Below are 27,408 nucleotides of genomic sequence, written 5' to 3'. Positions count from 1 at the left end.
TAAGAAGTCATTTTGTACCATCTTCCCCACTCCACTCTGCCAAGCCTGGAGATAGCAGGCTGATTCACAAGACAGGCCTCCAAGGCATTCGCTGAAATGAGCTTTCAGTCACATGAGCTTAACAGAAAGAAGATGAATCTAATTTGTTGGGCTGACATGTTGGCCTGTATTTGAATCAGATCCACATCACTCAAAAGATCTTGAAACTCCCTGTCTGTTTCCTGAGCAACCTTATTTTCCAAACTAAACTTTCTCCTTTGTCTCTCAGTTGTCACTAGGTACGGATCTCACAACCAATGATTTGGTAGTGATGAGTTCTTAATAAGTTGTGTTGTCTTCATGTATTGAATCTAGATTTCCTTTGTAATTTATCCAGCCTGTATTGAGGGCCTGGTATGTACTCAGCATTGTGCTGGGAGTTGAAAGGGTTGTAAAAGAAATATGAGGCATTGGCTGGACCTTTGACAAACTTATAATCTAATTGTAAGAGAGGCAGTATGATGTAGTCAGAATATATATGGAGTTGTCCTCAAAGCCAGGAAAACCTGGGTTCAAGTCCAAACTCCAACGCATACTGGCTGTGTGAGTGGGCAAATCATATCACCTCTCAGTTCTCTAGGTAGGTATGTAATACTATAAGTTTCAAACAAGATGCCAACCTGCCCTGTTGGCACAAAGTTTCCTCACCTGGGAATTCCCTATTCTAATGAAATCACAGTTCTAGTTAGTCCCTATCCCTTTCCCATAATTTAATTGAGGATATAATGCTAATATAAACACCTAGCATTTAAGTAACAGTCCAAGATTAAATGAGTGTCAAGGACAAGCCCCTCAGAGAAGTTCAGTGTGGCCTGATATATTTTAGAAATGGTCATGGCCTCAGACACTTAACACTTACTAGCTGTGTGACCCTGGGCAAGTCACTTAACCCCAATTGCCTCACCAAAAAAAAAAAGAAAGAAAGAAAAGAAATGGTCATGGAAGAGGAAGGACTAGGGTAGGGACTTGAAAGATGGGGACACAAGAAGGTGAGAGCATTCTCTTCAAAAGAAAAAAAAAATCTCAGAGAACTATGCTTCCCAAGCTAATTGGACTCATAGATGACAAATCTTACCAGAAGAGTTTGAAGGACAGGATGATGTAAAAATTCATGAAGATAATAGGGAAGTGAACCAGGAAAGAGAAAATCTTTCTTTGGTTCTGTCAGAGAACTCAACATTTTTATAGATTCTTGGAGCTTCTCTGTAAGCCCTCTCTAGAAACTTGCTTTTTGTTCTGTGATATATAGCCAAAAAACAAAAAACAAAACCCTACTGACATTTCATGTTTTCATTGGTATTTGTGTGAGTGTATGCATTTTATAGATGCTGTTTTAAAAATGATTTGAAGTGAGTTTTAATCCAGGCTCACCTTCCTGAAATCCAGACAAGGTCAGTTGAAGAAATGGCCAAAGGCTCCAATTGGTAGCAGGGGGCTGAGGATTCCTTATCTCAAGTTTTTGAAGTGGAAAGGCACTAATCAGCTGACACTTTCTTGGCAGATCAAGGCTTAAGCACATTAGCTTATTCCATAGCACTGTGACTTAGAGAAAAATATTTTCAAATGTCTGTATCAGACACATACATCTATAAACCTCATGACCATGCCCAGGTTATTCTGTAGTTGCCAAACTGGTGCCAAATTACTAAAAACATTTTTATGGACCTTGTGCCTCCTCAGAAAGTTCTCAAGATGGTGTCAGTGCCAAGTCCACAGAGATGACATTTTGATGTCAAAACAAAATAATGCAGCACATTATTGCAGCGCAAACCTATAGAAGTAATGTTACAGTGACAAAATGAAATGTCAATGGAGGTCTATTGTCACATAATGTCAAAACAAAATGTCAGGCAGAATCCACAGAGACACTATTATGATATCAAAATGAAACAATATCTGTGCCAGTCTTAGGAGACATTACAATATGAGATAAGGCAAGACAGAATGATAGTGGTTCAGGCCTGCGACATTATACTGTCGGCACAGAACAGGGTCAGCATGTCCAAGAGTTGACCCAGGGGACGCCTACAAGTTTAATGTTTTCATATGTGATTTTTAACACATTTCTTTTTTGCAAAAAGAAATTCCAGTTGTATTATGGGAAAAAAAAGATAGAGCCTTTTTGTGCTTAATGACTAGGTTAAAATATTGTAGGAATATGTATTAAAACATTCAGATGTTCTGGGCCTCTCTTGCCACCTAATGCATAATTAGTTCCATTTGGTTTTGGCATTACATCCCTCCACCCTGGGTACTTGGGTGTCAGTTCGAGGTAGAAGATACAGTAAATGTAGTGTTACAATCTGTTTGTAAAGAACCATGCTGGGCTTTAACAGATGCTTTGCTCCTTCCCTTTCTCATCTGTCATCACGTAGATGCTGGCACAGCTACTACCATGGAGAGCCTTCAGGCATTAATGCTCTGTTTGAAATGTGCACCTGAGTTCCTATTTCTTTACCCTCACTCCTCACTTCTCAGTAATACCTTGGCTGGCCATCCAGTCTAGCTGGGTGCAGAAAGTTGTTTTCCAGCCCTTTGAAATTTATTGCAACACCAAAGTTCTTTGTACATGGCAGAAGCACAAATACTTATTAAAGGCTCTAAATGTGCCAAATTGAGATTTTCAAAGGAAAGTCATTTCTAAGTTAGTCAAGTGCCAAGTTAAGGCCTTTGAAAAACATCTTGGGGGTGTAAGGAAGAAGGCTTTCCTCACATAGACTTTAAAGAAAAAGGTCAAGTGATTCCTTTCCATTTTTTAAACAATTCATGTTTGGGATTTCAAGATTCACTTAAAAAAAAAAAGTTAAAGATCCCTGAAAATGTTCGATTAAAAATTGGAACTGGAGAAAAAGAGAATGTTTCCTAGATATGACACTCATTTAGGAATAGACTAGTTAGTCCATTTGCCCTATGTCAGTTCACTACAATAGGACTTTTTGTTATTTTTTAAAAAGGAAAAACTAAACCTTAGCAAATAATAAACATGGTTAAACCAAACAAATTCCCACACAATGACTGTATGTAAAAGTATATGTCCCATTCCGTAACTTTCGTCTGTCATCACTCTGTCAGGAGGTGGGTAACATGTTTTATCAGTCTTCTGGAAAGGTGGTTTGCTCACTGTATTCATCAGAGTTCTTAAGTCTTTCAAAGTTGTATTTACAATGTTGTTATTGTGCAAATTGTTCTCCTGCTTCTGCTCACTTCCCTCTATATCAATTCATGTATGTCTTTCCAGGTTTCTCTGAAAATGTCCCTTCATTTCTTCTTACAGCACAATAATATTCAATGATTGTGTGTGTGTGTGTGTGTGTGTGTGTGTGTGTATACATACTTTCATCCATTCTCTAATTAGTGGGCACCCATTTACTTTTTAGTTCTTTCCCCTACAAAAATTACTGCTATAAATATTTTGTACATATGTGTTCTTTTCCTCCTTCTTTGAGGTATATCTAGTAGCGGCCAAAGAGTATACACAGTTATGTGACTTTAAGCTTAGTTCCACATTTCTTTCCAAAAAGACTACATCAATGCATAGCTCTTTCAATAGTGCATAATTATATTTTTCCCACACAGCCCCTCCAACATTTGTCATTTTCTGGTTTTGGTCATTTTTGACAATCAGATGGGTTTCAGGTTTTCAATGTTGCTGTCATTTTCATTTCTGTAATAATGATTTGGAGAACTTTTCATATAGTTGTTGATAGCTCAGATTTCTCCTTTTAAAAACTTCCTGTTCATAATCTTTGACCATTTATTAATTAGGGAATGACTTTTGTTCTTATAAATCTGAATCAGTTCCTCATATATCTTGGAAATAAAATCTTTATCAGAGAAATGATCTACAGTGATTGTTTTTCCTATTTAACTGTTTCCCTTCTAGTTTTATTGTCTACAATGTAATTTTAAACCATATTTACCAAAAACAATACAATAATACTTTAAGTAGGAAACAACCAAACAGAGCCCACGGTTAATTAACTGGATTTATTTATGCATTCGTTTTCTCACTATACTTTTAGGAGATAATCACAAATGACATCAAAAGAATAAGGGTTAAGATTAAAAAAAAAGTTCTAGGGGATATCCTAAAATTACTTCTTATTAAGAGAAATCTCTTACACAGAATAAATAACATATATTAAAGCTTAAACTACACTAGAACTTTTAGAACAATCTAAATAATATTCTATAATGATAACTAATGCTCAAAGTAAGATCATAAGATTTATACCCTAAGACATTAAAACATTGAAGAAAGCTTAAAGGGTATTCAGTATACTGTATTTATTAAGACAGGGAAGTGGACTATTTACCTTAGAAAAAACTATCAGATTTGAAAGCAAAAAAGATATGAGTCAAATACTTCAATGCTGTCAAGCAATGAATCAACAAGAATTTATTAACATCTTTGATGTATAAGGCACTGGGGCTAAAAAAACAAAACATGAAACAATTCCTGCTGTCAAGGAAGTTACATTCTATCAATAATCCATTTGGCAAAGATCTTGATCAATCAGAGGTTTATTGCATTCCTTTTTCACTTCTAATTACATATGTTTGATAATACAGTTAGTTCCACAAATACATGCACCTGTTACGTAGAGCTACTGTATGACATCAGTTTGCATCCTGATAATAACAATAATACAATAATAATCTAGGACAGCTTTTCTTGAAGAAGCTCTTGTCATAAAATTTAGGACTAGAGAAATATGAGGTAGGAAGAAAGAAGACTGATGGTATAAGCTTGAGATAGCAATAGGACATGTTAACTATTTGGCAGGAAAAAAAAGAATAAAGGTTTGACAATACCATAACTGGTAGAGTGAACCTCAAAATGAAATCCAGCCACCACCAATATACCTTAGCATTAGAATAAATGAAGGGGCAGGTAGGTGGCGCAGTGGATAGATCACCGGCCCCGGAGTCAGGAGTACCTGAGTTCAAATCTGGCCTCAGACACTTAACACTTACTAGCTGTGTGACCCTGGGGAAGTCACTTAACCCCAATTGCCTTACTTAAAAAAAAAAAAAGAGAATAAATGAAACTGTATAATGAATATCAGAAAAAAGATAGGTTAGTTTAGCTACATGGTGAAGAAAATGGCCCCTGCTTGGGGTCAATTTTTTAAAAAAGTATTCTGTTTAAAATAAAAAACAAGTTTTTAAGCTTGACTAAAATTATGGCAGGAGGCTTATTCAGGTCAGAAGCTTTGGAAAGTATAAAGTAAATATGCACTTAAAAAGTTAACATTATAACTTAACTCTTGAATAAATATTGATTTATTTTCCTAAGATTATGGATTCAGAACTAAAAGGACCTTAAAGATCATATAATCCAATAATTCCCTTCAACCCTATTTTTACCCACTAGGACCCTGAGCAATGGAGGTAAGGGTAGGAGATGGAGTAGGAATAAAACGGAGAACTGAAATCTTCCAGCAATTCTAAAACAGTAGCTAGTAATTACTAACAACATTGGTTGATGTTCAATCTCATTTTGTTTTTACCTCCCTGTCCTGATAAACATGGGCAAATTTTGAGCAAAAGGAAGATACTGTAATAATCAATTATGATGTTAAGAAACCATTAGGAAACTCTGACACAAGCAGCCTCTTTAGGTGGCTACATCTGTGCTTTTAACATTTGAGAAAAAAAATCTAATCAGGGAATTCATTTCTAACAATAATATTCTAGTACTAAAGTATATTTTCGGAGTTGGATCCAAAAGAAGGCATTCATTAAACAGGCAGACAACATATTTTCCCAATTGTATAGGTTTCTATTTTGAGTTGAATCAAGTATGTAATGGAAGTTTCAATCAAGAGGTGATAGAAAGACATGATCATTGCACACACCATTGCATGGGAACAGTTCATTTTTTGAAAAAAAACTCTCAACATGGTTGAGTTTTCATATAGTATTTGGCAATTAAGCTGTCATTAAAGACAGAGAATTCAAAAACAAAGAAAATGTTAGCCTTGAAATCTGTGTAATAGTCCCATGATTAAAGAATTAAAATAATTGTACCATAATTACTTTCTATGCTAGGGTGATAAAAAACCCTCCCTAATATGAAAAAGAACATGTTAATTCTTTTTTATTTTGGCATCAACTCTTTAAACCCATTAGGTCTTACAATTTCATCTCCATTGCTTTTTATTTGAATGTTTCCATACTTTGGTAGTGATTTACTCTCTTCTGCATGTTTCATTTCTTTGAAATTTTCTGTGATATTGAATTTCATTTACTTTCTACCCAGCCATATAAGTATATATTTTAGCTTAAAGCATGGATTTTTTTTTTTTAGCTATGCACCATAACTGGTTAACCTTTAGGTCCCCAGTGGTTTTTAGGGAATGAATAATATAAGCCATAAAAACTTTCTTCAACTCCATAACCCTCTTGAATGCCTTATATTTTCTCACCATTTATTAGACACATTCAGAAACTCATGTTACCTGTGAAAAGCAAATGTACTTTTGGCAGAAATCCCAAAACCATCCCCTCAGTGAACAATTTGCAAAGAAAAATGCCACAGAGGGTGTCTTGCTTGAAAGCAGTAAAATCCCTTCTTGAAAACTAAAGGTAGCCATTTGAAGCTAAATGTACAATTACACCTCATTTTGTCCTTACGAATATCTTCTATTTTTAGACACTTGGATCAGCAACATTGCCTATTTAGTGGCCTCGAAGACTTCTTGGGGGCAGTGATGCTTGCATGACACCTTGTTAGGTCATGTGTCTATGCTGTAACAGGAGCAAAAGTAATGTGTCCTGTTTCCCAGACTCTGGGATTTAATTGTTTTTAAACATATTCATGCCATGCGTTCATGCACCCACAATTACATACACACATACACAGATACATACACAAGTTAAAGATTTTGTTGTTTTAGTCTTAACACTGTATTTCCCCCACAAATCACAGAATTTTGCCATGATAACTTTCTCCCCTTCCCCCCCCCCCCCATATGCCAGATAATGGTTACTTTTGTCTTCAGTTTCAAACAGACTAAATCATCAAGAATTTTTGTATTTGTTGTAGACATAGCCATCACTTTTACTTAGAAACTGGCTGATATTATTTTTGTGAAATCTAATGACAGCCGGGAAGAACTTCCTTCAACACCAGTCGCAGACGGTCTGTTTTCACATGTTTATTGCTGGGTCCTAAAATATTTGTTTTTCCTTTGTAGCTGGAGGAATTCCCCTGAAAAGTAAAGCTTAATGTCTCTTGCTCTTGCATGAGATCAGTGACAGGCTAATAAGGAAGAGTGATGGTGGCAATAAAAGGGGCTGTGGGTGCATTCCGGAGATTTTGCTGGTTATAAAATGATGGCCCTGTTACGGAATGACCACAAAGGGACTGAGAGTGAAATCTGGTCTTGAGAGTTTGAGGTATCTAATGTCACCAGGTGACCTCCCCATCTTCCAAAGCCTTTGGAGAGCTAGGGCGATCATACTCGAGGAAGGCGCTTGTATTAACAGCCTCAGTAACCACCTTTTTAACCCAGAAAATATAGCTGTATGTTTTTAATTTGTTATGATTTATTGCACTGAAATTGGTGTGAAATGGACAACAAATCATGGGTGTCAGAATCTGGAAATGAATTTTATCAGCTGGAGAAAGTGAGCGCCTTTGGGATTTGCATAAGTTTCTAATAATTCTTTTCATGTTACAGATGATGAGAGAAACTGTGAAAATAAACTGGAAATTACATAAAATTTACTAAATTGCTAATTTCACACATATACATAGGTATAGCTCCTTACTTAAGTTGTTTTTATCATCACAATATCATATTTAACAACACCTCTTTACCGGAACTCCCTTCTCCCCCCATACGGAAAGCTATTTGTCAGATTGTTGATCTTTGCATTTAATTGGGGTGGGGTGGGGGGGAATTAAAGCAAGATATTTCTCATCTTCATTTTTTTTTCAGTGGGCAAATTGGTGAGGAGTTTTATATTTTTATACCCACAGAAGTAGGCTAAGATTGAAAAAGATCTGTGGTAAGAATTTCAAATGCTACCCCTACCCTTCAGTAAGGAAGAAGCTGCCCTTGTTAGGAACTAACTTTGCATGCATAATTAATTTGAGCAGCACATTCCAACTCCACAACAAGAAGAGAAATTGAATTCAGGTGTTTGGTGAACATATGGGGGGATTTACTGTGAATTTATGACCTGTGGTTTGAGTGTAAAACCCCAAGATACTGGCTGATAAAACTTAATGAAGCTTGGGCAGAGAAGTTATTTTTATTTGTAGTTTAGTAATTGATACAATTCTTGGTTTAACCCTCCTACCCCTTCCCAGATCATTCCTCGTAAATCTTGCAACTTGAGGAAAAGAGCAACAAAAGAGTGGGAAAGATTCATCCTTCTTAGCCCACTTGGACTCATGCTTTTGCCTCATTTCATGGTCTGGAGTTCACTTTTCTACAGTGTCTTCTGCTATTCTCTCCTTTTTCTTTTGAGTTTCACAATTTATATTTCTTCACCTGTCCAGGTGATAGTAGTCCAGCTCATCTGCTTGGAGTGAGCACCATGGAAGAAAGTGCAATGTCAAATCCAAGTTTTCAGTGCCTGAAAAGATGTATATTTTTTGTACCTTCTAAGGGAAGTGGCTCAGTAGAGACCTAGCTGCAAACTTGGCCAGAAAGATACTTGGCTGCTTAAAACACCTCTTGTCAGAATGAAGACATCTTCAAGAATTAGACATTTGCTAGTATACCTCCCTATACCTATGAGTTTCAGAAGAATACTACTGATTTGAAGGACCTTCCACTACAAGAGATTTAATGAATTTAATGAGAAGTCTGTGTTTGCTCACTAATTTACAGCAATTAAAGAACTCTGTTTTGACATCTGTAGGTTAGAACTGTTTAGCGATCCCGAGATCAGGAATATTTGATGAAATCTCTGTCCAGTTGGAAAGAAGGGCATCTGTCATTGCTTCTTGTCATTCCAGTGAGGGTCCCTGCCCATTCCTCTCTGGGCTGATGATATTTTCCCTCCATCCCTTCAAGTCATCCCTGTTCAAGAGCTTGTTTGTAGCTACTTTATCACACTGACAATCTGTCTGTTTTGAAAGGATGGCAGCTCTGAACATCAGTGCATGACATCACAGTGAGACATTGCTTAATGATCTGAGATGCTGATGGTCATTGCTGACTGCTTGTTACTAAAGCTGCGTGACAGGTCTGCCCTATACGCGCCTTGCTTTCAGGGGCATTTCTAGCCCATGCTGATCCTGGTGTCTGTTTTAAGTGACATTCATGGAGTAGCTGATTTTCAGATTTGTACAAAGGAAAGGGACTAAAAGCCTTTCCTTTGATGTTTATCCAAGAACAATTAGTAATTGGGGAAGGAAGGGGGAAAGTGCTCTAATTTGCTTCTACTGGAAAGCTTTAAAAAGAAAGAACACTAGGAACTAGAGGGTGGGTGTTTTACATAATGGATAGGAGTCCTTAGCCCTTCTGTATGCATAACTCCCTTGGAAGTCAATAAAGAAATACATTTCCCCGTAATGGTTGAACTAAAACACTAGCATCCTACTGTGAAGATTGCATTTGTTTCCCAAAGAACTTAAACAGGTCTTGAAAAAATTGGGAGTCCAGGAAACCAGGATTTCTGAGTGCAGAGGGCAAGAATAGCACCATCTCCTTAAAAAAGCTATGAAAGCTGCCAGAGGAAGCGACCCAGAATTCAACAAAAAGTGTGGAATGTAAAAAGCTTAGGTTGGGAAGGGCTCTGAAGTACTAGCAGGTGGACAGGGGAACATTCCATCAACCTGAAGGATTTTCCAGTGAGCTGGATTGGAGTCCTTTGTCCCCTTGGTGTGCACTGGAGATACCTAGAGGAGCTAGAGATGCATCAGCAGCAAAATTCACTTAAGCATGTGAATCTCACTCTTTTCAAGATCCAAAAATTGCTTTGGAAATGGGCTTTTTGGATGTTTTGATGGGAAAAGAATGATGTTTTATAAATGCTTTTGCACCCTCAGTAATGTGGTACCATATGTGGATGTTAAATTTACCAATATTTGAAATGTGATTTTTGCCCTCTTAGAAAGTAAATTTCATAGAACTGAGCAATGTCAAGGTGTCTGGAAGTAGAATTTTTGATGGTTGAGACCTAATTTTTAATGGAGACCTAAGATTTTGCAAATTCACATTCATATAGCTTGAGGGACATAAGTCTAATACTAGACTTTAGGAAAACAAAATCAAATTTAAGTCAGAAGTGAGATGTAACTTTTTTTATGTGGACCCCAGGATTCCCAGCCTGAAAGAAAATGTGGGCATGGGTCATCATCAGAGTTCAATGCTATTGAATTGCCCGTCTTAGCATTGAAATTCTAGTCATGGCAGCAATTTTCCAGTTAATGGCCCAAATTCCAATGTTAGTTTCTCATGTAGGCAGATGGCCAAAGATAAGAATGCCACTTCACACTATGTATAGTATTTTGTAATTTTCAAAGCATTTACCCCTTTACATTCCAATTTACTCACCCTTCATGGGAGGTACCAAGGTTGGAAGATAAGAGCACTGGACTTGAAGACACTCAAGTTTGTGTTCTAATCCATCACTTACTCTAGCTCTAACATCAAGCTTGATTGATCATTGGTAAGTCCCTTGAACGCGTCACTTCCTCTATAAAATGGAAATAATAATACTTGCACTACCTATCTTGAGAGTGAGTCATAATAGATTGAGTCAGATCATTTATTGTTTTGGTTTGAGAGGCCTTGTTTTAAGCTTGGGCTTGGATTGAGTGAGATCATTTATTATTTATGTTTGGGAGACAGACTCAGATTTAAGCTGGAGCCTGGATTCTTCTTGTTCTATATTTTCAGTATGATAATCCCTGCTTGCTTTGGCCCAGATTTTCCAATAAAATGAATATTCAGGTGGACATTGGCATAGGATTCCTTGCAAATGCCTCAATGTTTGGGGATTAAATGACCCATGTTTGGGCCATTCTTCCTGTAATGCCTCAATGCCACATAAAACACAATTTGATAAGCTCTCCTCTGGTCATGGTTGTATTTTCTCTAAGTTTTCCTTTATTCCAATCCATGAGTAGCTTTCACAATGGGGAATCCTGGGGAATAATCTTAATTCTAATATTCTCCATGACATGCCAAACTTTCCATACCACATAACAAAGCTGGACAAAACCAAAGACAGGAATAAAAAATATTCATTAAATTCAAACTGACCAAGTACTGATGTAATCTTTTCCATTTCTATGATTAGTGAAGTTAAAGTTAGAAAAGGGGTACTTATGAAGTTTAAAAAATCTATTTGAAAATTTAAAGGGAGAACAGCCAATACTTAGCAGTACTTTCAAATTTAAAGGGACAGGGGAGGGGAAATTTCTTACCCAACTGGAAGATCAGAAGATCACGGTTCAGCTTTCGTCTCTGTGGTCAGGCAAACTGTGTTGTTTAAAAATCTAAATGTGAGTTCTAATCTGTCCACCCCAGTTTTGGGGGAAAACTGGCTAAAATCACTGATAAATTCACCAAGAGTTTAGGCTTTCAAGGGTTTATTAAAATATATAAGATAGTAAAGAGAAAGATTGAGAACAGATTTCTTATAGCATGGAAATCCTAGCCTTCCTAACCTCCCACCTGGAGTCCTGCCACCAAGCCAATGTCTTGAACCCAAAGAGGAAGTAAGCCCTCAGCCAGTGTCTGCTTCCTATTTCATGTTCTCCTCCCAGAAATGGGAGACTCCTCAAGTTGATTGGCTGGTAACTTTGATAGACAGTACCCACGAGCAAATGTCACTTCCTGACGCCAAGGAACTTGACCACATGGCTTGCCCTCAGATGCCTTCTCCTCATGGTGGAGCTTTCCTACAGTAACTCTCCAACAGGTGGCGTCACTCCAATCGTTAAAGGGTGGCCTCAATGCAGAAGTCCTCAATTCAAGTCCAGTCTTCTGCACATACCATGAGATGCTCAGCAAATCACAGCCTCTCTGTGCCCATGGGCAACTGTCTAAGACTCCATTTTGAAAAGAAGGTTCTGACTTTCACTGAGAGGGAAAATGCCTCACTAGCAGATTAAATCACAGATGTTATCAAAAAGCAAAAGGAAAAAAAAAACCCCTACCTTACATGATTTATTTGAGGAAAATGCTTTGTAACTCTTTTAGTACTACATTAATATAAATTATTGTTATTCTTGGTAGGGATAACCTAGGGTTCCCCATCATTGAATTTGTTCTATATTAAAGAGCCTGAACTCTGAAGTTCTAATCAAGTATCTCCTATCCTTCAATTTCACCTACTTCTTTATTCCCTTTTCATACTTTTATTTTTTGATCTCACTGTGACTCTTGGTTCCTTGTTTCTCTCTGTTCTTCCAGTCTATCGATTCTTTTGCTTATATGTTCTTCTCCACCTTTAAATCCCTTCCTGACCTTGGGCTATCCTTGAACATCCTCTCAGGGCAACCCCTCTCACTTGTCACCTCTGCTCTTAATCTTGTGCAGTTGACAACTTCTATAGAATTCAGGATCTGATGTGAAATGGGTCAATCATATGACATGCTTTTTATTCATCACTTGTTGGACTATATCCCATTCTTAGTAATGTCAGTTTCAAACCTCTTAACTCCACAGGATCCCATATCCATCTTCTCTCCCCTCATTTTTTCTGGTGACCTAAGGTTCCTTCCTTGTGGAGAAAATTGAGGCCATTCCATATGAACTCATTCAACTCTTCCTCCTCTGCTACTCTAAATCTCTAAATGTCCCTCACCTATCCTTCCCACCGTTCTTCCAGACCAGAAGATGGCCCTCATCCCTGCCTGGGCTAATCATTCTACTTGTACCTTCTATCTCTCCCTCTATAATGTCTCCTTTTCCTCCGCTGACAAGTTATAGTCTCACCATCCTCCAAATAAACTCTTTATCATCTTCTTCTCTCCTTCATACAAGGTTTGTTCCAGCCCATCCAAATGGCTCTATCCCTGCTATGTCTGCTGCTCCCTCCTGTCTCCATGTTTTTGCTTATTACTTAGCCTCTGTCTGGAATGGGCACCCTAGGCTTTCACTCCATCTCCTTCTATTGAGGTGTCCTCCTTCCTAAATGCCACCTCCTCCTCTCTCACCTAGCTGTGTGTGAGCTCCTCCTCCTCACCTTTCCCATAATAATCTGCTATGGGCTTTCCATAAGGCTTATCATCCTCTCCCTTTTAGCATATTTGTATAGGATTTAAGTTACTTGATAGGATTTGAACCAGCAAGAAACCTCAGAGATTTCCTACTCCAACTTCTTCATTTTATAAATAGATATCTATTATATAGATCTCTCTCTCTCTCTCCCTCTCTCTCTCTCCCTCTCTCTCTCTCCCTCTCTCTCTCTCTCTCTCTCTCTCTCTCTCTCTCTCTCTCTCTCTCTCTCTCTCTCTCTCTCTCTCTCTCTGTTTTTCCCTCATGGCCTGTACAGTGCCTAGGAGACTAGATTGCCCATAGAAGGTACTTGATAAATGTGTTGAATTAGATTAATGAAGTTTTGTATTACACATCTGTCTAGCACTGTGCTAGATGCTGCAAAGGGACATTTTAAAAATTACATAATCCCTGCCCTCAAGAAGCTGAGAGAGACAGAGACAATGACAGAGAGACAAAGAGATGAAGAGAGGGAGATAGAAACTAAAGAATCAGATAAGAAAGATTCTAATTAAATGTTACATTGTGATTCAGACTCTCAATATTCTCCAAGTTCACAGAATGGGGAGATCAAAATGGGTTGAAGTAATTGGGGAAAACATGACAGAGATGAGAACTGACTTGAGCCCTGACATATGGATGAGAATTAGCAATGAAGAGGAAAAAGGAAGGCATTCTAGGTAAGGGTAGCAGAATCAAGTTTTCTTCTACCCTTCTCTGTTAGAAGCTCCTCCCTTCAACCAATGTCTTGATCAGCTCTCTCCTCTTTAAATAATGCAATCTTATTAGATTTGTTTGTTTGTTCAACTGAAGACTTAGGGGAAGATAGGATGGAAAAGCTTTAGCCCAACTAGTATAGTGTCTCCCAGAATTAGACTGAATTAGACCATCTTACTGAAATATGTCTGAATATTTTCCCTGATTGATTTTTGATTCTTAAAGCTATGCCTCATGCTTTGGGGCCTCAAGATTCCATTTACATAATTAAAAATGCAAATTTTAAAATATTTTTTAATCCACAAAAAATTCATTCACCACATCATAACTTTTATCTGTCAGGGTATGCCAGGTTCAAAAGCAAGGTCAGACACTGGGGCCCTGCAGGCCACTGTACGTGGCTCATCAGGATAAGCAGGTGCTTTCAAAGATGCTAGCTTATATAGAAAATATCCTCTTTAAAGTTCCTAGAAATGTGATCCTTAGGATTTTTTTGGAGGAAGGTATTGGGCCAGCTTCATTACAGGGAGAAGCAGTATTTGGAGTAGCCAAAGTCCCCAAACAGCACAGCCTTTAAGGTTTAAAGTCAACACATTACATTGCACTCCAGAAGGAAATGGTCAGATTAGTGTATACATCTACTGCAGGTGCAGAAAGTTCCCTAAGGCTCACACCTGTAAATAGGCTGGTGGCTGCATTCTGCATGATTTGAGGCTTCCAGCTGGTCTTAAAGAGGAATTTTCTGTCAAATACTTTCCAACAATTCAGCCTGCAAGGGACCAAGGCACGAGGTCTGTGCTGCACTCTGGATGGGAAAGGAGAGGTTGTAATCCCCAATAATTACAGGTGGAAAAGGTGATTTCTAGCCACAGTTACTTGCAACTGTTCTGACTCATTATCTGCTCACAATTCCCATAGCACAGGTCCGTAGCATCCTTTGTCACCAGTGTCAACATGAACCTAAATCCTAAATTGTACCGAACCTCAGCATTCTGATTTTCATTGACATGTATGATATAAAATTTGGGGGAGGGCAGCTCATAGATTTTGGCATCCAACCCCTTCATTTTACATAGAAGGGAACTGTGGCCCAGAGACATCATAAGCTCATAGACTTATAGCTGGACGGGGAATGTTTTAAGCATTTATATAAAGCCTACTGTGTGCCAGGAACTGAATTAAGTGCTTTTTTTGGGGGGGGGAGGGGGGAGGCAATTGGGGTTAAGTGACTTGCCCAGAGTCACACAGCCAGTAAGTGTTAAGTGTCTGAGGCTGGATTTGAACCCAAGTCCTCCTGAATTCAGGGCCAGTGCTTTATCCACTGCGCCACCTAGCTGCCCCAGAATTAAGTGCTTTTTACAAATATTATCTCATTTGGTCCTTGCAACAACATGGAAGGAAGGTATTATTATTATTATCCCCATTTTTCAGTTGAGAAAACTAAGGTAAATTTAGATTAAGTGATTTGTCCAAGGTCATACAACCAGTGAGACTGGATTTAAACTCAGATTTTCCTGTCTCCTGATCCAGTGCTATCTACTGCCCCATCAGTTGCCTCTTGTACCTCTACAAAAGAACCTAAATTATATATCAGGAATTTTTTTTTGTGTCTTGCCCAAGGATACACAATTAATCTCTAAACTAGGGCTCTCTCCACTCCATCATTCCCAACATCATGGAGCTACTTGGTGGCTAGCTGGGCTAGAGTCCAAGTCATCTAATGCACTGGGGCTAATGAGATTAAAAAAGACATTTAACTCACTTCAGGGTACCTTGCTTTCTCCTTTTTTCTGAAAGACCTTACAGAGGAGTCCTCTGTTGCCTCTGCCACGGTTTCACCCAATAGAGAACTCTTTCCGTGTCAGAAAAGCACTTTGGTTCTCTATCACGCATGGGTTTCTGGGCCTGCCCACCAATTTTATTGGTTTAATGCCTTAGGTGGTATCATTAGGCTTTTTCTCATAAATACTAATGAGCAGCCTGGCTTTGGCAGTCCACATAGATGTAGCCCAGTTGAGTTAGTGAAACAGTGGTCACATTTGCTAATGATTAATAATAGTAATCCTTTTGGCTTTCTTGACTGTGGAAGCACCTGAGTGACTTCAGAGGGTCAGAAGTAGACCAGGATAATGAGAGAGAATGAAACTGTTGTAATACTTTCATCCCTTCTAGGCAGTGAGGTTCCCCAGTGGACAGAGTGCTGGAGCTGGAGTCAGGAAGACCCAAGTTCAAATCTTACCTCAGATGCTTTGTAGCTATGTGCCTCCTGAGCAAGTTTAAGTCTGCCTCAGTTGCCTCACCCAAATGGGAATAATCTTAGCTCCTCCCTCCCAGGATTATCATGAGGATAAAATGAAATATATTTGTAAAATGTGTTACAAATTTAAAAGTACTTCATATTGCTAGATATTAATTTTACCCATAGGCAGTTGATCTGCCTGTCAAGCATCCAGGTCTTGGAAGTCCTCTTTAATTCCTGAAACCCAGTCAGCTTCTGTTTCTAGTTCTGGCTTGAAAATGGCTTCACTAGCCTCAGGAAATTCGATGGAGTTTGTTTGGGCAATTGAAAGAAAGCTAGAGGGCAGCTAGGTGGTGCAGTGGATAAAGTGCCAGCCCTGGATTCAGGAGGACCTGAGTTCAAATCCAGCCTCAAACACTTGACACGTACTAGCTGTGTGACATTGGGCAAGTCACTTAACCCTCATTGCCCCACAGAAAGAAAGAAAGCTAGTTTTCTGTTTGTTAAATAGCAGGGCTTTCTGTGAATTAGGATAGGCAGAGGTATCTCAATGATTTGAGAACTAAGGAAGGAATAACTACCAAGGTTCCTCCTACACTTGGGGTATCATAAGGACCTTCAGGGAAGTAACTTCATTTAGTACCAAAATTAGGAGTGTTTGGTTCATCTCTTTGTGAGCCTGGATTTCTCTAACATGTTGCAGATTTTTTTAAAAGTGATTTGGATTTTGGGAAGTCAAGAATCATAGGGTTAAAGAAACCCACAATAACATGCTAAAAAAATGAAGGAAAAAATGCTTCTGGTTAGACTTGATGTAAAATATTTGTTTGTCAGGCTTCCTACAATGCTCACATTAAAATCTATGAAGTATGCCAGAAACAAACATGCAAAAAAAGACACAGCTGGAAAGACAGCAATGAGATTAATGAACATTCACTTTCCTATCTCTTTGTCTTAGGAAATTAGCCATTCTCGTGCATATTTCATTACCGTTTCCCATAAAGAGGGGACAAAGGGTTCTGTAGATTAGGTATTACCTGGGGTCGCCATTATGACAAATTTATGTTTTAGAACAGTTTGGGATGCTGCGTATCATTTTAAATAACAAAGGGAAAGAGCATCATCCTGCCTTACAGAAAAGTAGAAGGAAGCTACTCTGGTAGGCAAGTCCAAGCCAAACGTTTCTCCAAAGCTCTGTATTGTCAGAAACATTTTACAGGGCCATTAACCATGAATGCTCTTGGGCTGATCAGTTGAAAAGATTTGTCAGAAACTGAACAAAGGCATGACAGGCTCTTATGGACTTGGGAAGAGAATAACGTTGAGTGTATGGATATACTATCCAAGAGCCTCTAATAAAATTGTTTAAAATGAGGATCTGAAGGAGACCCAATAGATTAAATAATGAAAGAGTAGGGTTCATATTTTTTTAATGTTGCTATTCAGCAGGGGATAGAATCCTAAACATGAACGGTTTTCGATCTGACACCTCGATTCTCCCAGATCCATTAATGTACACATGTGTATTTGTGGAAGCTGCAGCCAAGGTTTCCTCTCATCCTGTGTTGCTTTTGGATAATTAAATTAGCTAGGGTTCCCCTGCTATGTGAGGAGAACTTTGAACAATGAGGGAGATGGACCCTTTTTCAATGAAATTGAACTCATTTTGACCTACTACATAGTAGGTGCTTAACAGATGCTTGTTGATTTTACTTGTTAGTACTCTAAGAATTCTAAGACATGGTTCCTGTTCACAAAGTTCATCCCACCTCACTGAGGGTGTGTGTATGTGTGATATTTGTCCATTTATTACAGTCATATCTGACTCTTTGTGACCCCATTTGGGGTTTGATTGGTAAAGATACTGACATAGTTTGACATTACCTTCTCCAGATCATTTTACAGATGAGGAAACTGAGGGAAATGGGGTTAAGTGACTTGTCCAGGGTCACACAGCTAGTAAGTGTCTGAGGCCAGATTTGAACTTAGGAAGATGAGACTTCCTGACTCTGGGGAGACAATAATATCTATTGTAATACCTTGGTCAACCTTTGATGTTATTAATATAGGGGATTTTTTTCAATGATATTAATAGCAAACTATGCATGTCTGCCCAACCTATGCTGCTCCTGTCTCTTCTTCAATAATTATTCCACATTAAAGTCCATTAAAAATGCTGAAGTCCTTCTTCTAGTTGTCTTGACAGCCTGCAGATATCAGCAGAGAATAAAAGATGTCCATGGCTTATTGTTTCCTTTCACCAAAAGACTAGCTGGATGCTTCTATAGATTTTTTCAAAGTTTCTGTGTTTTCCTTATTTTTCATAATTTTCCTATGTTTATCATTCAATCCTGTGAAACTGATAGGATGCCTGTTTTTAAAGATGAGGAAACTAAACTTAATCTGATCTCTTACAAAGAGATCATTTAAGAATACAAAGAAACATTTAAGTCCTAAATGACTGGTGTAGACTATAGGTGCTTTAAGCTCAGACTTTATTCTTGTTACTTATCTGCAGTTGCTTTGGGCATATTATATTTTTTAACTTAAAAAGATGCCTGTAGGAATTTAGGGGCACAGATATGCATGTTAGTGAAGAAACAGATCTTACTACTCATTTGGTTCTTGAATTTGTGATGTGTTGATTGTCTTTGGTGTAAAGGTCCTTTAGTAAGCATCATCTTGGATAATGTTTACTCTGGGATGCCAATTGGTTTGGAAAATGCTAGGCTTTTAAAAGATTATTATTTTTAAAAAATCTGCTAGAATGCTTCTCACTTCATTGGGTATTTGCCTTAAATAATTTAAATAAGCTTTAATCATAATAAGAAAATGAAAAACATATTTTAAATGCTCACAGATTGTTTTAAAATTCCTTCACTCCTTCTAAAGTAGTGTCATTTCACAGCAAGCTGCCATTTTCCCTTAGCAACTGCAATTCACAGATTACAGTTCTCAAGTGTCTTCTTTGCTTCTCTCCCCCCCCCCCCATTTTAGCAACAGATCGACTCCTAGCAACCATGATCGGATACAGCGTCTGAGGCAAGAATTTCAGCAAGCAAAGCAGGATGAAGATGTCGAAGATCGAAGACGCACCTATAGTTTTGAACAACCATGGGTGAGTGGGCACTTCTTTAGGGCCCTAAAACTTTCCCCCTTCTAAAGGCCATGCATCTATGACCTTAGCTCCTCGTACAACATGGAATCACATTCTTTTGACCTCTAACATCCTGACCTTCCAATCTCCATCTGTGTTCCATCTTTGCTAATTTAATTTTATATCTTGTTTAGCCATCTGTCCATCGCTTAGAGGTAACGTCTGCTTTGTGACAAGCTGTAGCAAAAGTCATATGGACCATTATACATTGTTTATGCTGCCTGATAAGGGATTGGATGCACTTCTCAAAACCATGAAACCAAAATAAAGTGATTTGAAAAGTATTTTCTATCAACTGATCGATTGATGAGCATTTATTAAGTACTTACTATATACCAAGGTCTGTGCTGGGCAGTAGAGACTCAAAGACAAAAATTAAATAGCCCCACCCCTCAAGAAACTAATATTATGGAAAATAGTATGTATGTATGTTCACATATATTTATATACACACATGTCAACACAGATATACATGCGTGCATACATACACCCACAAAGTAAGCAAATTTCTCTGCACAAATTCTTGAACAACAAGGGCTAGGGAAAGATAAACACAAAGAAGTAAAGTTCCAGTTCCCTGCCCTCTCAGAACTTATAATCAAAATTCAAGAAATTATATGAATCAGTGAATAAAGGGCAGTACAAAATTAAGCTTCAAGGCAAGTGGTATAAGTCATTAAAGCTTTAGTAACTCTGGCAAAGGTGAGATTACTATGTGCTGGACTTGTCAGAGAAAGCCTCATGCAGCAGGTGGAACTCAAGCTATGTCCTAAAGGCTGCTTAGGGGCAACTAGGTGGTGCAGTGGATACAGCACTGGCCCTGAAGCTGAGACAAATGACCCTGGGGAAGTCACTTAACCCCAATTGCCTTAAGCATCCAGGGCCATCTCCAGTCATCCTGATATATATCTTGCCACTGGACCCAGATGGCTCTAGTGGTGAGAGAGTGAGGTTGGTGACCTTGCATAGCCCTCCCTCACTTAAATCCAATTCAGTGCAAGTCATGACATCACCCTGATGTCATGGTCCTCTTCAAGAACAAAGGACAAAGAATAACAACAAAGGATGCTTAGATGTTTGGCTAGCAGAAGGGGGGAAGGATATTTTTGGGAAAGAAAGGACAGAGCATATAAAGAGAGGAGTGGATAACTTTTGCAAAATCTTGGAGACTAAAATAAGCATCGTTAGTTACAAGGATAGTTAAAGGGACTTTCTTAACTTGAGTAAGATAATTGGTGTTGAGGAGTAACACGAGACAAAACTAAAAAGGTAACTTAGTGTTGGTTTGTGGAAGGCCTTGAATATCAACAAAAATTTCAACTTAATCCTTTAGCCAGTGGGGCACCATTGTTGACTAAGGGAATGACCTAAGCAGACTTGAGCTTTTGGAAGAATAGCTTAGCAGCAGTATATAGAGTCTATTCAAGAAATAGAGAATGGAGATAGGGAGGTTTCAGAGAGGTGTCATAGTAGTCCACAGGGATGAGGTGATAAATGCTTGCAACAGGCTGTTAGAGATATGGACTAGAACACAGAAATGGAAATATACTCATAAAATCAATCATCAGCTAGATTTAGGGTGTCAATAATAATTAAATATCAGAATAGATACCTAAAGAAGGTTTTAGTTTTCTCATATAGCAGTCTTAGTTTGATTAATTTTTTTCTAAAATAAATCTTAAATATATATTTTTTCTCATGGTTGACTAAATTGATTCATTCTCAAGTAATGACATGACAAAATTATGTTAATCCTCTTACATGATTTGCCATAATCAACTCACTTGTTCCTACCGTGTTTCCTAAGTGTAGATTCCTTTAGTAAACATTTCCACCCATTTAAAATTTGAGCAGCTTAATTTCCTGAGGGACAGGAAAGGACAGTGAGAAAAATGGGGTGCCTGCAGAGAAAAGGAACCCCACTTTATGGAAGTGGTTAATAGGAAACATTATGTCTAACTTGACACTGCATGTATGGGTTTGCTGCCTGGGGAAGTTTTATTGATTTTGAGAGGTTGTAGCAGGATTACTTCAGAAAGTGAATACTTCTTTACCACTGCTGATCCTGTATTTCTTTGACCCCAAACCCCAGAAGAAATTAATTCAACAGGTAGCATCCTAAGCATATAGATTTAGAACCATAGGAGATCTTGGAGATGATATTTTCTAACTCATCAGTTTATAGATGGAGAAATAGGTTGAATGAGGTGAAACAACTTTCCTAGGGTATAGGATGTAGGGCTAGAGAGATGAGAGTCCCATGAAACAATGACCTGCTCAGACCACAACTGGAGTTCAGAGAATTGTTTAGTCCTGTGTTAACCTTATTTTAGCAAGGACTCTGATAAGGGCATGTACTTCTACACCAGGATAGTAAAGGGCCTTGAGATCATGCTATAACTTAGAATAGAAGAAAATATTTAGTTGGGGTAGGGAACAGGAATGTTTCCAAGCAATGAAGAGCTGCCATGAGGAAGAAAGGGAATGAGCCTCATTCTGCATGTCCACAAAACTAGGAGAAATGGAAGAATTTGCAAAGAGGTAAATTTAAACTTGATAAGGAAAATCTTCCCTAGAATTAGAACTAGAGGTCTCCTGTAAAGGTTGAAGTTTCTCCCACTTTGGAGGTGTTCAAGCAAAGACCAAATGATCGTTTGCCAGAAATGCCATAGAAAGGAAGTTTACTTAGGTGTGGTTCAGACAAATGACCTCTGAGGGCCAGTTCAATTCTGAGTATCTCTGATCCTTCAAGTAGAAGGTCATGCCTTGTATTCACAAAATGTTATACTAATAGTAAATGCTCCTTTAAAATCACCTTGAAGATGGCTATTTTTAAAATATGTTTGTTGGAGAAATAGAGCCCTGAAAAGGTGTGAGCAATCTTCCAGGTTAGAGCACTAGTTGCACATGTATAATTTAATCTCCAATTTGGTTTTCTTATAAGACTTTTTTTTTTAATGGGGTAGAGGTGTTTGGCATAATTTCTGTATAATCTGAAGCTTACTCTCAATATGGGAGATGGGGGAAGTGTTTGAGAAAATCTTGAACTCTTGTAGACTTGGGAATTCAACTACTGAAGGTCACGAACCAAATTGTTGTATATCAAAATGCCATAGCAACTTTAGACAGACAACTTGGCCTGTATTATCATTTTCAGTGATGAGTGACCAGGGAATTGTTTGGATGACAAGCTGATTACCTTAGGAATGGAATAATTTCCTAAATTGTGGGTCAGAACAATGACCTTTTCTTTTTTCTTTTCTTTTTTTTTCTTTTTCATTTTCAAACAATTGAAATCTTGCATAGTACTTCTCATTCTACCGATGATGTAAATGAGTTCAAAGTGACTGTAATTCCATTTAATGTATTAATTTTAATCTGATGCTCATTGTTGCCTTAATAAGAGCTGCTCAGTCAGTCAAACTGCAGCCTGGTGTGTGGTTTTTGTTGGCTATCTGCTTTACAAAATGAGCCCTGAATACCTTGGAATGATTGTTTCCCTTATGTATTCTGACCTTGAAAGATCACTGTGCTTGGAAAGGATAAAGCCATGATCTCACCCATTGGAAGGATTTATAATCATTTTAGCATTAAGGAACCATAAACTTTTCTTTGAGCTGTGGTGTACAACTTAGAACGTATTAGCCTGGAATCGTAGAGCTTGTAAGAAATGCCCATCTGCAAAATGCATCCAGATGTAGCATATAGAAATGAACCTGAAAAATTATGTAAGCTGATTACTTTATCCGAGTAGTAGAATGCTGCAGAAAATTCATCAAAGTGCCCTTCTCAATTCACCTCATCTCCAATTGTACTTTGTAAACTCTAGTGGTTAGGAAGGAGTCACCTGTTTTAGGGCTTTTGTTTAAAATCTTTCTTGGGCCCTGGGGAAATTGATTTGTAGCACAAAAGGTCCTAAGGAAGACAAAGGGCCCAGAAAACTTCCTTAGCTCCATGATTTGAAGCGTACTCAGACTTTTAATAAAGGTAAAAAGTCCTTTAACTCTCCCACCCATGCCCTACCTGGCCAGGCACAGCATAAATAAAATTATCAGTGGCATAAATCTTTAAGATTATGGTGCAAAACCTGAAGCTAGGTTTAACATCCAGAATTCTTCAAAGGCCGGGTTATTGTCTTGCTTTTAAAAGAATTAAATTGCAGGTTGCCAACATAAGTACTGTATGCTGTTGAAATTTGGTAGATATACCTGAGTGGTGCCCACAAGGAGATTTGCTGGCTGAGGGGATTGATAAATGGGATAATGGAGCTTTTAATAGCTAGATGGCTAAATCCATTCAATCTCAGGTTGCTAGTGACTAAAGGTAGTTCAGTACTTCAGAAAGAAAATTGATACTCAATAACAAAAATACCCTCTTCTCTCCCAAGCCTTCTTCCCAATTGTCTGTTTTTACAGATGATGGTGGTGGTGGTAGTGGTGATAATGGTGATGATGGTGGTGGTGATAGCCATAATAATACAATTCTACCCTTTACTCTTTTTTTCTCTTGGGCTTTGAGCACTTCCTCCTTGTAGTGTCTTGTCTGTGTAAAGTAGAATGCCTATCAGCAGTAAAGGACTAACTTGTACATTCATAAAGTTTATCAAAAGTTCAACAAATAAAGATCTTTCATTTTAAAAGTGACTATGGAGTTACCTGTGAAATAAAAAAGTGCTTTTCTCAAAATGATGCCAACTAGGCAGCATAAGTATTATTATCCCCATTTTATGGATGAGAAAATCAAGACTTAGAGAATGTAGCATTAGTGCCAGAGCTCAGATCACAAAAAGAGGTTCCTAACAACTCACTAGTGGGATCCTCCAGTTATCTAGAAAGTAGACTTCCTTCCTTCTTAGCTAGGAAGGATATATTTACTGGCCAAAAGCAGGTCTCTGATATCAGAGATGGATAGATATGGATGGGAAATGTCAGAAGTGGATACGAAATAGTGGGGTTCCTGTCCAGCAACATTAGGACATGGGAGCAGAGGACACTTTCCCATCCCACTGTTTACCAAATTATTTTATTTTATAGAACAATCGCATTCTTTTTTTTTTTTTTTGAGAGGCAATAGGGGTTAAATGACTTGCCCATTGTCACACAGCTAGTGTCACGTGTCTGAATGCCGGATTTGAACTCAGGTCCTTCTGAATCCAGGGCCGGTGCTCTATTCAATGCGCCACCTAGCTGCCCCAGTCACATTCATTTTCCATGAGCTTTCCATGTTTTGAAATGCTAAAACATTAAACGTGAACGTTAGTCAGGAAAAGAAGATGATGACAAATACTGTTTTGAGACAAAAACAGGCCTATATAAAAATTTGATGAGGGTTATTTGTATGCTCTGCAGATTTTTCAACCATTACTAACATCATTAGCAGCAATTAAGCTTTTCAACCTTCGAGACCCACAAGAGTTCAATCGATATTTTCTCTAGCATCTGATAAGTGGCAGAGACAAGGGGGGAGAGGGAATGGAGCGCCAAAAAAGTTCACTTTATCACAGTCTTGATTAAAATCTAAAACTATTCTAATTGATCAAATATTGACTATATACCATTAGCTGGACTTTAAAATGTAAACTATTTTGAGTATTTAATGGCAACTTCACATGGGTCATAGAAGAAGACATCTGAGATGCTAAAACAAGTTCTCCAAACCTCTGAGGGACTCTGGTTGTCCTGCTGCTATTCACAGTAATAACAGCAATAATATTTTTTCATGTACTTGGAAATGCACAATTCTCTTGTACTTTACTCTCAGCATACTACACAACCTCCACGGAGGGAAATATGTAAAAAGACCAGAGCCTTTCATCACATTCATTTTGAGTTGCCTACTGGCAATTACCTTTTACAGGGAAATTGCTATATATTCTCTTTTCCATAGCAAATGTAAAGACAGAGTGAGAGGGACATTTTGTGACTACTGAATATTTTATATGGTTGTAATTTCTGATACATACAGTAATGAATTTCATCTCATACTTGTCAAGCATACTTTTATATAAAACAGAAAAGGTCACAAAGTCTTACCTAGTTCTAATTAGTACTGAAACTTGGTACCCGGTGTGTTTATTTTTGTTCTTTTGGTCTATTAACTGACTGCACGTTTGCTATAACCTTTGTGTGAAATCTGAAATCCAGACTGGAAAATGCAAGCTAATTTATTTTGGTAAAATGAGAATGATTTCATTTAATTGAAAAAATGTTTAATTAAGGAATTCATTTAGCAAAACACTATATGCAATGTGATGCCATTTAAATTTTATAGGACACCAGTAATTGATACCAAAAGTGTGGAGCTCTCACTTCCCAAATTTAAATCTGCATATCTTTAAAAAGAAGACAAAAATCCAGTTCCTTGCATCTCAATTGAAAACCCTCTATAGTTTTCATATGTGGCTTGAGAAACAAACGGTGAAAAGACTCAAGTGTCATGGCCCGACCGGGCCAGGCCTTGTATTGTGTAATATATGAGCATATATTTATTTCCATCATACAACCTCCTTTGTTAACACGGTCTCGGCTGCTTTTTGATTTAAAAGGTCAGTCCTTGTCACATATCTCCTCACAAACAAGGCCAGAGTTCTTTGTTAAAACAGAGCTGTTGCTGTGTTTATTTGGTGGCCTTACAGGATTATTACAATTAGGCCCAAAGTTGTGGTTCTTCATATAGATGTTAAGTTGGGCTACTCATGCAGTTGTTATTTTAGTCTCAAACATCCTCTTCTTTCCAGAATTGCAAATTATCTTTTGGCCCTCATTATTTTCTGTTATACTTAAAATACATTTTGCGTTTCTAGAGTCAGATGGTTCAAAATTGCCCATTTTTCTATACTTTCCTTTAGAGATGGAGACCAAAGTGCTCCACAGCTATGATTAGTGAGTCTAATATAACTACCGCAATTTACATTTTTATGAGGTCCTCATTGAAATTGTGAATTAGTGAAGTATAACCCTTGAGTTACCGTGTGTACAGGTAAAATAGAAAACATGCCAGCTCGTACCTATTTACATATTACTGTGAATGAGACTCGAATATCATTTTCGGAGATACCTAGTGACCCATGACATTTTTACCTAAACCACAGGGACAAAATAGACACATTTTTGAAGAACCTACCACAGACACTATCGTGCAAATTTGGCATGTCCTTAGAGCCAGAAACTATGCAAAACAGCCATAATGGGACTGATGTTTCTGTTTTATAGTAAGAGGCCTCATGTTATAAAAGCTTCATTCTCTCATTTTAAAGTTTCAGAACCTATTTCATGATAAAAATCTGTGATTGCAAGATTGTAAAGACTGTAAGGTAAAATGGTCATGGTTGGAAGAGTTTGGGGGAGAGCAGTGTCAGGAAATAAATACTGTAAGAAACAAAAGACTCAAAAAAAATTTTTTTTTTCTTTTCCATCTGTCAGAAGTGAGTTTTCAGGCCTCTGGGAAAAACAACTTTAAAAATACACCTGAAATTCCTTCACAGTCTTGCATTTTCTTTTCACGTCTCTAGCAAGCAATGTCACAGAGCAGCATGAGTTTAAAGGGCTGGTTACTAAAACCTGCTAGGGAATGGCAGATCTTTCAAGACTGCTTGACACATGTATATAGCTATACTGGGTGAAAAGAAGAAAGGAGATGCTATTCTTCTTCTTCTTTTTTAAATGGAAGAAAAAAATTCCTTAGCATTTCCTTGCTTGGTCTTCCACTGCTTTCTCATGTCTTCTTGCTGACCATCACACACTCATACACACACACACACATATACACACACACACACACACACAGCCAGCCCAGGACATTATTCTTAAAGGCTGCCAGCATCAAGGGTGTGAGAAGAAAATGCCTTTCTCTCCAAATGTGTTTGTATAAGCTGGACTCATTGGGTTCAGTGTTTTTCTTGCTGAAGGCTCCACCAGTGTGTTATGTGAACTTTGTTGTGGGGCTGGTCTCTTAACACACATTTGTTCTAGGGAGTTTGGTTATAAACGTTCACTAGCAGAGACTGGGGGACAGTAAAGCCTAATCTCTTTGTGGTGGTATTTTTGTACTGGGATGTTTTTTTA

The 27,408-nt window shown here is 38.0% G+C and overlaps 1 protein-coding gene across 12 annotated transcripts in view; it reads left to right on the top strand.

Annotated features, from left to right (window-relative positions):
• Positions 1 to 27,408, top strand: part of PARD3 (par-3 family cell polarity regulator) — a 741,470-nt gene that overhangs the window by 698,630 nt on the left and 15,432 nt on the right. For all 12 annotated transcript variants that reach the window (XM_043965636.1, XM_043965637.1, XM_043965630.1 and 9 more), the window contains one exon: positions 19,186 to 19,306. In XM_043965636.1, coding sequence (XP_043821571.1) covers positions 19,186 to 19,306 — 121 coding nt within the window. The remainder of the gene's footprint in view (positions 1 to 19,185; positions 19,307 to 27,408) is intronic.

This window comes from Dromiciops gliroides, chromosome 5 (genome assembly GCF_019393635.1).
Source record: "Dromiciops gliroides isolate mDroGli1 chromosome 5, mDroGli1.pri, whole genome shotgun sequence".
Lineage (NCBI taxonomy): Eukaryota > Metazoa > Chordata > Mammalia > Microbiotheria > Microbiotheriidae > Dromiciops > Dromiciops gliroides.
This window is presented reverse-complemented; position numbering and strand designations above follow the sequence as displayed.